At 41.8% G+C, this 14,632-nt stretch overlaps 1 protein-coding gene across 2 annotated transcripts in view; it reads left to right on the top strand.

The window, feature by feature from the left end:
- LMBRD2 (LMBR1 domain containing 2) overlaps window positions 1-14,632 on the top strand; it is a 636,504-nt gene that overhangs the window by 166,506 nt on the left and 455,366 nt on the right. For both annotated transcript variants that reach the window (XM_078674947.1, XM_078674948.1), the window contains exon 4: window positions 4,184-4,297. In XM_078674947.1, coding sequence (XP_078531073.1) covers window positions 4,184-4,297 — 114 coding nt within the window. The remainder of the gene's footprint in view (window positions 1-4,183; window positions 4,298-14,632) is intronic.

Genomic DNA, 14,632 nt, shown 5'->3' with positions numbered 1-14,632 from the left:
TAAGGGAGCGAATTTCCAAATCAATACCCTGAGGAAACTTAAAGCATTCCTCCCAGCCAATGACTTCCAAACTGCAGTACAAGCACTAGTCATCCCTCGAATAGAATATGGGAGCGTCGCCCTCTGCGGACTCCCGCTAACTACTACCGCACCTCTAAGAGCTTCTCTAAACACTGCAGCGAGGCTCATAACTGGGTCAAAAAAGCACTCTCATATTACCCCTGACTTGAAATCCCTGAACTGGCTGCCTTTTGAAGCCAGAATACATCTGAAAATCGCCTGCATGACACACAAGGCGATACACCTGAACTCTCCTGGCTACCTCACTTAGAAGTTGACAATCTCTGGCGGCGCTAGAAAGACTAGAGGCACAAACAATCTTCTGCTGAAACCTCGTAGATTCCGGAAGGAAAAAACATATAAACGCTCCTTCTCAGGAATGGCACCCAGAATCTGGAACTCAATCCCCCCCGAAACTAGGCTCATCTCGTCCACTACACTCTTTAAGAAAGAAGTAAAAGCTATCCTCATGACAAAATACACCTGAACTGTTAAGTAGGTCTCCTTAAGAATAGGCACCGATCTGTATTATTTGTATGACCCCGTTGCACATTTGCAATATTTGTATTATTGATTTACTGATTTACATGTTTGGCTGTGCCCTCATTTATTTGTACTGTATGCTCCTCTGACTTAATTGTTTTGACTATGTTCCCTCATGTACCCCTTCTGTGTGAAGCGCTCTGATATCTGCAAAGATCTTGTCCGCGCTATATAAAACTTTCAAAATAAATAAATAAAATAAATCAGTTGCATTCTGGTCGCAATTCATAGTTCCCCACTTTTTTTGTTTATTTTACAAAGGCAAACTCCCAACTATGGATTTGCTTTTGGAGAACAAAATCATAATGTTCCTAAATTGCTGGGAGTTTTCTCCTCGTGCTTTGAAGACATAGAAAATGTTCTATAGGTACACCACTCAGCTAAGAGCTCCCCTCATATCTGAGCTCACATCAGAGTCCAAGGCATTGAACTTCTAAGGCCGTGGTCTCCAACCTTTTCTGTAGTGAGAGCTACTTCTGATCATTGAAAATCATTATGAGCTACTAAAGGCCAAGCCACTCGTGCAGTGTTACCAGGCATCCCATGTCCAGTTTCATTGAATTTAAGCCTATAGAGTCAAAGACTTTGGTATGAACAACATACTTTGACTAGGGGCACTATGACAGGACTGCCATGTGTACCAGTGACAGTGTGGTCTTTTTATTAGATGTGTGCATATGAATGGGATGAATATTTATGAGTGACTGAGAGCCTATGTTGTATGTACTTGTGTCACTGGAATACCTTTTGTCATGTGTGGCACCGTTTCATGTATGGTACAAACCATAGAACCATTTTCTTAAACGGGAGAAATTTAAAAGTGTAGAAAACGTTCTGCAAAAATGTTATTTACATTTCTCCCACTTAAAATAATGGCTGTATTTTTCAGTTATAAATATGGCACCGTGTCTACCAGCCACTAGGATCTAGATGCCTGCTGTGTGTAAAGGAGACACTTTGAAATGAGAGAAAATTAAACTGAAAAAGTTAACTTTATGTTTATAAGGATTCCATAAAGCTCATCATTTAAATGTAATCCCATTTCCAGGGTTTCACATTACAAACACCAGGCATCCTGCTCCCAGTGGCCTGTAGGTAGGGTACCTTCATATTTATAACAGAAAAATGCAGCCATTTTTTAAAAATTTGAGGAATTTAAAGTGCGGTAAAATGCTTCATGAAACATTGACGTAATTGGCCTAATTGACTGTGGAGAAAACCACGAAGACTTAATGTTTTATAGAAATATTTTTCTTCGCTTTAAATTTCTCCCATTTGAAAAAGAGGACTGTATTTTTCAGTTATAAATATGGCAAAGTGTCTACTGGGAGAAAAAGGCCTGCTGTTTGCAAATGCAGGTCTTTGAAATGGTAGAAAATTAAAATGAAGAGTTAATATAGGGGCATATGCATCATGCACGAGTCCTTAATTGAGATTTTTAAGGAATCGCAATTAAGGACTCGCAAATGCCTATGCATGTAGGAATCACTATAAAAATAGCGATTCCTAATAATTCCTTAATTGCGATTCATAAATTACCAGTCACCTGTAGGCCCATAGGAAAGAATGGGAAATTGCGCATACAATTTCAAGGGCGCATGGGTGTCAAAAGGACACCCTGTTGCTCCCCTGAAATTGTGATGTGCACCCTTGTTGCGCACACGCAAACCTTAAGGGCATGTGTGTGTGTGCAACATGAAACATGAAACATGGAACTTTTGAGGAATGCACTTAGTGCATTTTTTATAGTTTTTGCTAATTACTGACCAGTTCAATTGCTCTGTAATTTGCGGCCCCGAAATTGCGAAATCGCTATTTCACAGTGCTTTTTGCATTGCATTTAAGGAACCGCAAATTGCGATTCCTTAAATGCAATCGCAATTAGGGAAATAGCAAAAAATTGCGGTTACCGAAATTGCGCGTGCCAGTTTCATGCATCGCAAAAGCCCATTTTTTGCCGATTTTTGCAAATCCCACCGTTTGCGATCACAAAAAGCTTTGATCCATGTGCCCCATATCATTTAAGTGACTTTTCATTTTAATGTTATAAACATTCAGACACATCATTTTGTTCTCCCATTCCAATATTTGGATGACAAGTACTTATTTAAGAGTTATAAAACCCAGTTCTTCACCTCTGTGCCTTGGGTCATAAATCTTACTCCAGCACTGCTCATTATCAGGCATTGCTGTCTCCAGCCTGAAGATGGTAATGTAAAATAAACACAGCCTTCCCTTAACTTTTAAATGAAAATGTGAACCTGTGCTTTAAAAAAAAAAATGCACTGAAGGCTGTGAGCTATTCTTAAAGTGTCAACGATCTACTGGTAGTTTGCGATTCACTGGTTGGAGACACCTGTTCTAAGGTATTGCCTCAATGCTTACGCTTTTGTAAAGCACGTTTGATGTTCTGATTTATTGTACTGTACACATTTACATTGAACATGGGGATATTTGCTCCTTAAGAGGGAAATATTTTCAGACTGATGAAACACCAGTTCTGAGGTTTTATGTGAAAGCTGTGCCATAACAGAATGTTTTCCTTCCACAGGGTTATTTTTTTAAAGTTTTATATAGCGCTAGCTAGACCCGGGGGTATCAGAACGCTTTACATACACAAGGGAAAACAAGTTGAATTACATAGCAGGACATAAGGATGCATAAAGATATAAACAAACATTATAATTTGGCATACATTACATAGCAGCACATAAGGATGCATAAAGCTATAAACAAATCATTATAATTAGGCATAACAGTGATGGGGAGCGAGGAAGCTCAGGAGGTTGAAACAGTCAGATCAGATAACCACCTATCCTTGATGGACAAGTGAGCAGGGAGTCAGCTGGGTTATTGAAGTATAGGTTCATTGACTTGGACAGTATAGTATTTCATGAGGAGAAGGAGTTTCAGGTCCCCTTTGAAGCAGGGGAAGGAGGGGTTGCATCTGAGGTCTATAGGGAGTGAGTTCCACATACTGGGTACGTTACCGGAAAAGGATCTGTACTGAGTGGTTCTCCTTTTTAATTTCGGAGGGATGAGAAGAAGTGACTTGGAGCTTCTGGGCGTTCTGGATCTTCCAGCTTTTACCAGTTTGCTGTTTAGGTAGTTGGGGGAATGTGAGTGAAGGGTTTTGTGTGTGATGCATACCGAATTTGTAGATACATCTACCTTCAATGTGAAGCCAGTTTAGGGAGTGGAGAGTTGGTGTGATGTGTTTAAACCTTTTTACCCCAGTTATGAGTCGAGCTGCTATGTTGAGGACTGACCTTAGTGGGGCTAGGTGAGCTTTTGGTGTTCCTGTTAGGATGGCTTTCCCGTGGTATAGTCTGGAGAGGACTAGGGATTGTACAATAGTCTTGAAATCATCCTGGGGAAGGAAAGGTTTCATTTTCTTCAGGCGTTTTAGTGAGTAAAGCGCACCTTTTGCCGAGTTTTTGATGTGTTCCTGTAGGAGCATAATCTGTGTTTATTTTCCTTCCAGAACAGGCTTGCAGCAGAGCTTAATTAAAATATAGCTCACATCATTAAGTGAAAGACTGTCAGTGAATGAAAATGTGTTGATTATTTTCTGTTTCAGACAACACGATGAAACCGAGGCTCATAAATGTTACAAACCTTGGAGTTACATCCCAACAGGGGTCCTGCCTATCTTCTGGCGTGTAGTGTACTGGACCTCGCAATTTTTGACCTGGTAAGTGACTACGATTCCCCTCCAGGTATCCTTTGACAATATTGTACAGTCGTGAATTGTAACTTGTGAAAGTCAAAGACAAATCTTCACACAAAAAAACTGCGCCTTCACTAGGGTAGGATTCCAGTTTCCAAGTTTTGATTTCAAGTTTGTAGGATCTGTACATTGTTAGTAAAATAAAATGTGAAAGCCTGTATTTTTTAAACTATGCTGAACTCCTATTTTCGAAGAGGTATTTAGTGACAAAAGGAAAAAAATTGGTTTGTGCTGGGCAGAATTCAGCCAGCTGCGGAATCTGGATTAGAATTTGGGTCTCCTCGCTCTGTTCCAGTCTGTAACCTAGTAGTGATCTCTTCCTAGAACTCCGTTATTATTAAGTAGGCCTATACTATCTGGAAGAAGCCCACACATCCTCCATCATAATTAGGGTATACTTAGGACCCCTCTGCATTCTCTACCCAGCAAATGTGTAAACCTACAGGAAGAGGCTGTGTCACATGTTAAATAATATAATTGTTATTGATGTACTGGATAGACTATTGTTAAATTTAAACATCAGATTTTTTGAGTTATCCTATATAACACATGATGATGTTACACAAATACTTTGGTTAGCTTTATAATTGAACCCCTATAAAAGTATATAAAAACAACATAATCTGAAAGTAGAAAGTCATAAACGTGCTAACTAAAACAATGACAAGAGTACCTCAACTTGGCCAGTCCAACTTTTGCAACATTAAATCACAGTATATGTGATTACACTTTTTATTTCTCTTTGGTGGTTTTTGATTACATGAATTTAGAATATGAAGATAAACAAGAAGTCGTACGATTATTTATTTACTTTAAAATAAGTAAATCCTTTTAGATGGCCACAACTTTCAGTGCTGTTCCATGATTAATTGTACATAATTCTTTCTTTACTAGTCAATGTACAAATGATTTAGAACTGACATGAATGTGTGGATCATGGTCATAAATCAGGAATTGGGGTCCAAATTGGCAAGCAACAGGGAATACATGATCAGTGGTGCACATTTTAGCTGTACCTACAGTTTTACCTGTTGAGGAATTTTGGATGACCTTCGTTTTTACTCAACTTGTTCATAGTCTCAAATATAAGGGTTGTGAAACGTTTTTGAATTACAAAGCCCATTGTTCTTGGAGATCACCAAAAGATTCAAGGGGAATCCAGGGAATTTGTATTTAACTGAGTTTTTGTTGGTCCTGTGCACCAAGACACATTATCTGCAGTCTCAGTCCACTAGAGATGAGCATACACAAATAAAATTTCCACTGAAGAATTTTAGAATTAAACATGGGTCGTCTGTTTAAACTGAAAGGGGCAAAAATGAACCTAAAAGTAACCATAGTGGGGATAGTGCCTGTGGGCTCAATGATGGCTTGCTGAACATGGACACCATTTCCATCATGACACTGGGAGCTACAGCCTTACATTCCTCTTATTAGCTTTTATCTCCTAGGTGGAGATTGAATGTATTTTTAGGCATGAACAGAAACAGGGTGTCATATTGGACATCTTTTGGCACTAGACAACAAACAGAGGGACCCACAAAAGAAGATTTTGCTGTTCAAAACATGCTCAATGAACTGTATAGTCTGAACCAATTGATGGCTCAAATCTTGAAACTGTTGCATCATGGGGACTAGCTATCATCTGTAGACCTTCAAGATACTCATTGTTTTATCCCCAGTAACTAGCTTTGGTAGTATCTTTAGTTTGTTATTGGAAATTAGCATTATAAATACATATATCTTCTATTTACCATCACCTTAACTCTGAGGGCCAGATGTATGACCCACCAATTTGCGAGTTGGAAATTGTCGCATTTGCGAATCGCAATTTGCAACTCGCAAATTGGGATGCACAACAGTGTCTGAGATACTTTTTGCAAATCCCAATGGGGTTGCAAATTGCATGCCTCATGCAAATTAATGAGGCTGTCGCAATTTGCAACCCCATGAGGAATGGCTGGCAATCCTAGGTATGGTGGCATCCAGTTTTCCTTAAAGGAAAACGGGATACATTTAAAAAATGTAATTTAAACTTTTCAGTTTCATTTATTAAGGGCAGCCTGTGGTCCCTGGGACCACTGCCTGCCCTTAACATTTTTTTTAGAGCCACTCACAAAGGATAAGGGGTCCCTTGGGGACCCCTTTCCGTTTGCGAGTGGCTTACCACCCTTCTGTGAAGGGTGGTAAACTGCGACTGTTTTGCAACCACAATTGTGGTCGCAAAACAGTCATGCATAGCTTCAGGAGTCGCCATTAGGAACGCCCCTTCCGAATAGCGAGTCGCTAATCCTATTTTGCGAGTCACAAATGTATTTCCGACTCGCAAAATTGGATTAGTACATGGGCCACATGTCTTTTGCGGTCGCAAAAGGGTCTAAAACCCATTTGCGCCCGCAAAAAAACGTTAGTACTTGTATCCCTAGGGGTTTATTCAAAGGTACTGTCTGCAGTGGCATCCCGACTTTACCTCTGAGCGCTTCACCTTTACTTTGATGAATAGTTACTTACTGTGAAGGACCGTGTAAAGAGCTTTCACTTAATACTTTTCACAACATATGATTTCTCTGTCCATGCCAAAAGGGCTCCAACTTGTCAGAGGTTCAGTTCATTAGGCCATATTTCTCAGTGTGAAACCTTTAAAGAAAACAAATTCCCACTTTTTTCTTAAGAAGTCAGACATCCGCTTGATAGTTTCAGATGCTATTTAGCTATATGACCTCTTTCATAAAGTAGATCCATGTGCATCTCTGAAAATTAAAGCAAGGTAGCTTTCTCTGGCTGATCACAGAGATGTATGCCTTTTAATAGTGATTTCATAAGAAAAATCAGTTCACATTCAGGCCTTCCAGCCACAAATCTTTCAGACAACAATGAATTGACGTAGTATTCTTGGGGCACGCACAAACAGGACCTGAACTTCCATGTTCTGTGATTGGCATCGGAAATTCTATGCCATCTGGAGTTGAAAGTCATCTTCTTGGGACTGACACAAAGATTTCACAGATTTCATAGACAACACAGCCGCTATGTTCTTTGAAAAAAAAATGAAAGGGCTGAATTATCATATCCTTTGTCACCTGTTCAACTGGGGGACTTGGTGATTTATTTTCAACAGAGGTAAATTGTCAGACCCTCCAGTTTGCACCCCACTATATAGCTGTGAAAACACCTTGAGGGATGCACTAGTTCAGGCCTAGAATACTAATTTCTTTGAGCTGAAGAAATCTTCAAAACAACCTCCCCAAATCAAGACATGATTATCACAGCATAATTCTGATACAGAGAGGTTTGGTATTTAGACCTCAGAACCAGACAGATTGATAGAAATGGAAAAGCATTATCCTACAGCCATGCCTTCTATAGCTAGACTTGATAGTCTACTTTAGGTGAAAAAAAGCACACTTGGTTTTGATGGATTTCAGCATTGCTGTTGCAAGCACAGCCAAAATAAACTAATTAGATGTCAGTACAAGAACAATTATCTTTGTTATTTCCATTTGGTTCTTAATCGAGACCTTGACCTTTCTTGCTAGATGATAACTTTTATATCTCAGCTATCTGAATCAGTAATCGTTGCTTTTTCCTGCAAACATTCTCTCTCAACTATTGCAGCTTATCTTAGAGAGGAAGACAATTACACTCTTAAACTGAGGCATTTAAGAGGTGCGTTAGTGGCCTGCATTGTACTTCAAGCCGTTGTGTAGTGATTCATGACTGGATAGACAGCAAGTGTAATCTTCTCAGTCCAAGGTTCCTATTGATATTCATTGCCATTATTGGTTTGGATGATGGCCCTGATAATGCTTTTTGATTTTTCTTTTTGAAACTTGAGTTTCTTGTGTTGTGTCCAGTTTCTACACACCTTGGTTATTTATTGACTTGTATCAATGAAGTCTATGAAGCCTGTCATGGCAGTTTATATTTCTTATCTATAAAATACAAGGCATACAAATCTCCCACTGTAATTAAATCCTTGATCGTTAATATCCCGTTTGTTATCGGATGACTGTGAAATTTCCATTATTTATAGTAGAATTCTTGCTCTGAAGTAATCACTGTACAGTATGTTGTGTTTTATATGGTCTTTCATACTTTTCTCAACAATGCATTCCCTAGAAATATACTCTTTTACTTTGGTGTATATTTTGCTCTGTTCTTCTCTGATATCTCCAACTTTAACCAGAGGATCAAAACCTCCGCAGACTAAGGTTTTTGATAGGTGCGAACCACCCATCGCATCCTTCGAAATTCAAAAACACCACGGAACCAACAGACAGGCCAACTGGTACAGAGACAAACTCTGGGAATCCAAAAGTTAATGCAAGCAGCTGGAAAGGAAATGAAGGTTCAACTACAAAGCCAGCACTCGGGCACTACTACCATCTCCTGATAAACATAAAAGCCCGTTCTGTAAGGATTGAGGCAGCTCCAACAATGTCAAAGAGATCTTCGCCATCATCAAGGAGTTCATCACCCCACAGGCCACAGCCAACTTAATCACTCCCTCCCAGGATCTCTGCAACAACTTCTTCAATTTCTATGACCCCAAAATCAAAAAGATCTACAAAAACTTTGAAAAATAACCAAACACCAAGGACATCATCACCAACCAGGACACCCACCTAACCAACTGGAAAGCACTCACCGAGAATGACACCACTGCAATCATAGGAACAGTCCACACCAGGGCCCCCACAGATCTGTGCCCCCATCATATCTACATCATTAGAGGACCTCTGATCAGCTAAAACCTCTCCCTTCATCAACACCTCAATCAAAACTGCCATCTTCCCAGAAGGCTGAAAACAGGCAGCAGTCACGGCCCTCCTCAAGCAACCTTCGGATGACTCCAGCTAAAGGAGCCACTTCTGGCCTATCTTCCTAGCCAAAGTGACCGAGAAGACACTCAACTCACCAACCACCTGAAACTCCATAACCTAGTTGACCACAACTAATCCGGCTTTCGAAGCAACCACAGCATGGAGATAGCACTTATCGCTGCCATGGACACAATCTGCACCCTACTTGACTGAGGAGAATCTGCCGCCCCTTATTCGACTTGATCTCATATCTGCATTGACACCCTATCAAACTCCAGCCTCATAAAAAAACTACACTTAAAAGGCCTTCAAGGACGGGCCCTCAAAAGGATATGCTCCTTCCTCACTGGAAGAACGCAGAAGTGAGACTCCCACCATATGCATTAGTACCCAAGTACCTGATCTGTGTAGTTCCACAGGGTTCATCTCTCAGCCCAACCATGTCCAACATTTACATGACACCACTTGCCAACGTCATCAGTGCACACAGCATCTCCATCACCTCCTCCATCGATGACACCTAACTCATCTTATAAATGACTGACAAGTAACCAAAACCAGAACCAACTTCACCAAATACATGATCAATGTAGCATAGTGGATGAAAACCAACTGCCTAAGACTAAACTCTGTCAAGACGTAAGTACTAATCTTCAGCAACAGAAACTCCTTCTGGGACTTCACCTGGTGGCCGTCCGAGATTGGCCCCATACTAACTCTTACCAACCATGCAAGAAACCTAAGAATCATCTTAGATCACAAACTCAACATGGCAGCCCAGGTAAATGCAGTCAGTTCCTCCTGCTTCCACATGCTTAGAAAAATATTCAGATAGATTCCCAGAAACACCTGATGCTCTGTCACTTAAGCCTCATTACAAGCAGACCATGGCAACCTACTTTATCCTAGAATTTCTAAACACCTCCACCGACTTCAGACATTGAGAACGCCGCATCTGGACTCATCCTCAACCTCCCGCGTCACACTCACATTACCCCAGATTTCAGGGAGCTTCACTGGCTACCAAAACACCAATTCTGCCAATTCAAACTCCTCAGATGCACAACATTGGACCTCCTTATCTTAACAGCTGCCTGCACTTTCACCAACTCAAAAGACACCTGCACTCTGTCTCGCTCTCCCTCGCACACACACCCTGTATCAGCAAAAGCATAACCAATGAACAATCCCTCAATCCCCCCACAGACTCATCTACACACTTGCTCCATCTTTTGTATACCCTATTGTGGGGTAAGTGGTGCCCAATAAATCTATATAACATACCATCATTGTGGAGTGCTCAACCAAAAGAAAACCTCATAGCAAAAAAAAGCAGAGTGGGAACATGGCTGGTGGTGGGACAGTATGGCGACCTACTTATTTGCCCCACGTTTGGGCTTACCCAAAGGAGTATGATGGCATCCAGTTTTACTTAAAGGAAAACGGGATACATTTAAAAAATGTAATTTAAACTTTTCAGTTTCATTTGTTAAGGGCAGTCTGTGGTCCCTGGGACCACTGCCTGCCCTTAACATTTTTTTAGAGCCACTCACAAAGGGAAAGGGGTCCCCTGGGGACCCCTTTCCGTTTGCGAGTGGCTTACCACCCTTCTGTGAAGGGTGGTAAACTGCGACTGTTTTGCAACCACAATTGTGGTCGCAAAGCGAGTCAACTACACTATTAAAGGCCTTTATATATATATATATATGATATTGAAAAAATACTACCAGAATTCCTATTTGAGTCTTTGAGACTGAACAGCACTGGATCCATATTGGTATGGCGGTATTGGGAAGTGCTCCTTGGGTGATACACTTGCGCCCTAAATATGCAATACCATTGGTCTGTTACTACTTGGACATAATCAATCAAACCGTATACATTTCGGGCTACCTAAATGGGAACCAACATTTGACTGAGTTCTCCCCCCCCCCTTACTCCAATGTTTTGCAACTTAGACTTCTCGCCGGGGATCTTGAGAACTACTTTGCTAAATGGCTAGCCGCTGGATGTGGAATCCTAAGTGTACTTTATTACCATGAGTTTATTCAAAGTTAACAAGACTACAGTCTCCATGTAGATAACTGTTTAGTTTACTTCCAGTTGAGGCATTTGGCCCTCTTTCCTTGGAACACATTTGCTGTAACAAGACCCTTAACAACATAGGAGCATCCTAAGGGGCCTATTTCCGATATCTTTGGTGTACTGACAGAAGTGGAGCAAAATGCAGAGTGGACTTACATAAAAAAGTGGTCCCGGACCATGGGGATTTCTATAAACACCTCATAATGGGAAAAATTGTGGTCTGATTCCCGCTTGGATTAAAAGTGTACAACACAGAGAACCGATGTATAGAATAAAATGATGCATTTGGCACCTGACACCAGCTCATACAGAAGGCATGTGTTGGAGGAAATGGCAAGAAGGAGATGCATTACATGTCTGGTGGTTGTGCCCGAAACGAATGATCTTTGGTTAGAGATCCTTGTCATATTTGTGAGGTAATTGGATATTCACTGATACCGAATCTGGCGATGCTCATTCTTGACATCCTCCCACCGTAACTTGCTCACATGACAAAAGGGGACTTGAAATTCATAATAAATATGCTCCTGGCTGCCAAGATACTGTTGGTATTGAAGTGGAAGACCACATTTCTCCTAACGATGCAGCTGCTGACCTTGGAGAAGGTGACATGGTCACCTGTTGAAATGGGCCACATATTTGACAGCAGTGACATCCACTAGTGGACGGTTTCTTGGCCAAGAGCCTGGCTTATGGTTGTCCCAGATACCCGAGTTTTCAGGAATGGTTACATGAGGCATAGGATATCCTTGCTGTAACTCACCATTCAACCCACATACGAGGACGATTTGTTGTAACTCTAATGAAAGTATGCTTGAATTGCTTACATGTTTGATTGTTTGAGTTCCTCTTTCTAGCTTCCTGTGACTTGTTTAGGTGAGTTGATGATCTATTACAGTAACTGTGGAAGTGGTATTACTCCTGCTTGTAAGCTTGAACATAAAATCAATAAGATATCAGATTAAAAAAAAATCAATGCAGAGATGTTATGACGAAAATGCATTTCAAATTGCTATAACCATAAATTATATATTGCTTATTAGTATTAGTAAAAGAGTAAACAGGCCTAAAAATTAAAGGAGTAAAGAAATGCTAAAAAGGTGTTAGTGTTCATGGTAGACCATGTTTTGGGGGCCACAGGGCTGACAGGTGCTAATGGGTCCCCAACCATGGCGGTTGAGGTTGGCTGCCACTAGTGTTTTGGGTTCATCCTACTAAGGCTGTGCAAACTGGGCCAAGAACAACCCTTTCCGAACTTGACTCTCAGTGCAGTGAGGGTGAGAAGTCACAGGCTTTTCAGGGAGGCAGTGTGGGTGCAAGAAATCAGAACTTGACAATCAACCAACAGATTAAATAAATTATTGCGCAGCCCAGTGCTTCTCTTCCGGAAAAAAAGTATCTTTTAATCTCACATAAATACTATACTGTACAGTTCAAGTGTATGACAACCAAGGTTGCAGAATGCTGTGCTCTTTCACTGATGCACCTTTACCTTTTTCATTACCTGTAATACCCCCCCCCCCCCCCTCTCCCTCTGCAGTTTACTGTTCACACTATTACCGTCACCACCCTTTGATAGGATTAGCTCCAGGGACTGTTCTCAAAAATATTCTCAATGGTTTTAATGAGCAACCCATTTCAATAGTTTATCGTTTCTTAGTTTTAATTTAACAGTCTCCGTGGACATGGCTGACTGGCCTGCACCTTTTCTGTCTCTTGCTGAGTCCTATGTTATACCTGCACGTTACTCTTTCGTCAGCCATAGGAGGGAAGTGGATGCCGTTGCACCTTCCTCGTTCACAGTTCGGATTTCATACTGGTTTTCCAGACTGCATGTCCAGAAGGATTTGGGGAGGCAAGTCTTCATGTCCTCATTTATCTCCACAGTGCCTTTCTTGCTCAGCTAAACGTTTTTGCCTCCTCCAAGCCAAATAGTCTCACAGCAATTATTTAGGGTCTGGCAACCCTTAGGCACATCAGGGTTTTCTCTCTCTGATGATGCCATCCCTTTGCTCCTTGAGCGTGGTTGCAAAAATTGATGATCGTGTCAGCTGCCTGGGGACCCATTTTAGACCCATCCTAGCAATTCAATCCACTGACTGTGCAGGTATGCTGCAGAGACCTTCCATGAGGGGTGTATGTTCTAAAACACGCTCTTTGGGTCGTCCGCTTGCTCTGGCGTTCCATTTGCTAGAACCCGGCACATGCCATCATTCTCCCAGCAGGCAATCAGACTTTTAGACACTTCATGCAGGCCTTCAATTTCTCTGGCAGAACATGTTGACTTCAGGTGATGTCCCTTCAGCCCTAGCGGTGACTCGTGCCAGGCAGACCTCAGCCCTGTTTAAATAGAGGCACTTTGAGTACTCTGCGGAACTCTCTTTTCATTGTTCAAGAAAAACGTCAGCTGGAACGAAGTTATGTGGTTTGGATTACAACTTTATACCCATTTTCTAGTCAGGAGATGTGGAGCCACTGTTCTCAAACATACACACCAGTTTGGGGTACTTCCCTTTTGAGGGTCCTTCAAAGGCTGCTCTCCAGACCAGTCTGTAGGAAAGTTTCCTTTTTGACAAGGTCACTCCCCACTTTTTGCCTGGTATTTGATGTGATTTCGACTGGAAGTGCTTTGGGTTCCTGCTAACCAGGTCCGCAGCGCCATATCTCTTTACCAAAACTGTCCAATTGTTTTCCCCAATTGGTGTTAACTTTAGTATCGTCTGTAAGTGCCTAGTAAATGGTACGTGAGATGTTAAAGAGGGTCCTCATGGGTGGAAGCATGAATTGTGCCACCCCAAGGGACTCCTTACCAAGCTCATTCAAACTGCCACTGCAGGCTGCGTGTCTTGGTGCAGACAGAAGTGAAAACATGACATGTCACACAGCCTGTGTGCCATGCCTGCAGACACTGCATGCAGCATAGGTAAGTTGCCCTTACCGCAGACCTTACAGTCTTAAGGCAGGGTGCACTATACTACATATGCTGGCCTAACTGCAGATATGCCCCCGTACTGGTCTGTTCCATTACTGCCAGTACGAGTGATCAGGGAAGCCATTTTAAAAGCATGTGCTGGACACAGGTGAAAACGTATTCCCCAGCTAAATTATGGCTTCACTGAAAATAGGGAAGTTTGGTATCAAAAATCTCATGTTCAGGGGGGTGTGGCCAAGATGGCGGCGAGATATGATGTGTGTTCCTATCCCTCCGGCGCCGCCACTCATCAGCTTTGCTTTGTCACCCTTATTGGAGCCCATCTACGCTTACCGGCAAGTGTGGCTGCTCAAGTTGTTGCCCCGACACCGATGGCGTGCCTCTTTTCCTGCTCTTCGGTGGCCTTTCCTGTTTTCCACGGCCTTCCCGGCCCAGGCATTGCTGCGGCCCGGCAGGCCC

The sequence above is a fragment of the Lissotriton helveticus genome, chromosome 2_1 (genome assembly GCF_964261635.1).
Source record: "Lissotriton helveticus chromosome 2_1, aLisHel1.1, whole genome shotgun sequence".
NCBI classification, from domain to species: Eukaryota; Metazoa; Chordata; class Amphibia; order Caudata; family Salamandridae; genus Lissotriton; species Lissotriton helveticus.
The sequence above is the reverse complement of the archived record's forward strand: the minus strand, read 5'-3'. Positions and strand labels throughout refer to the sequence as shown.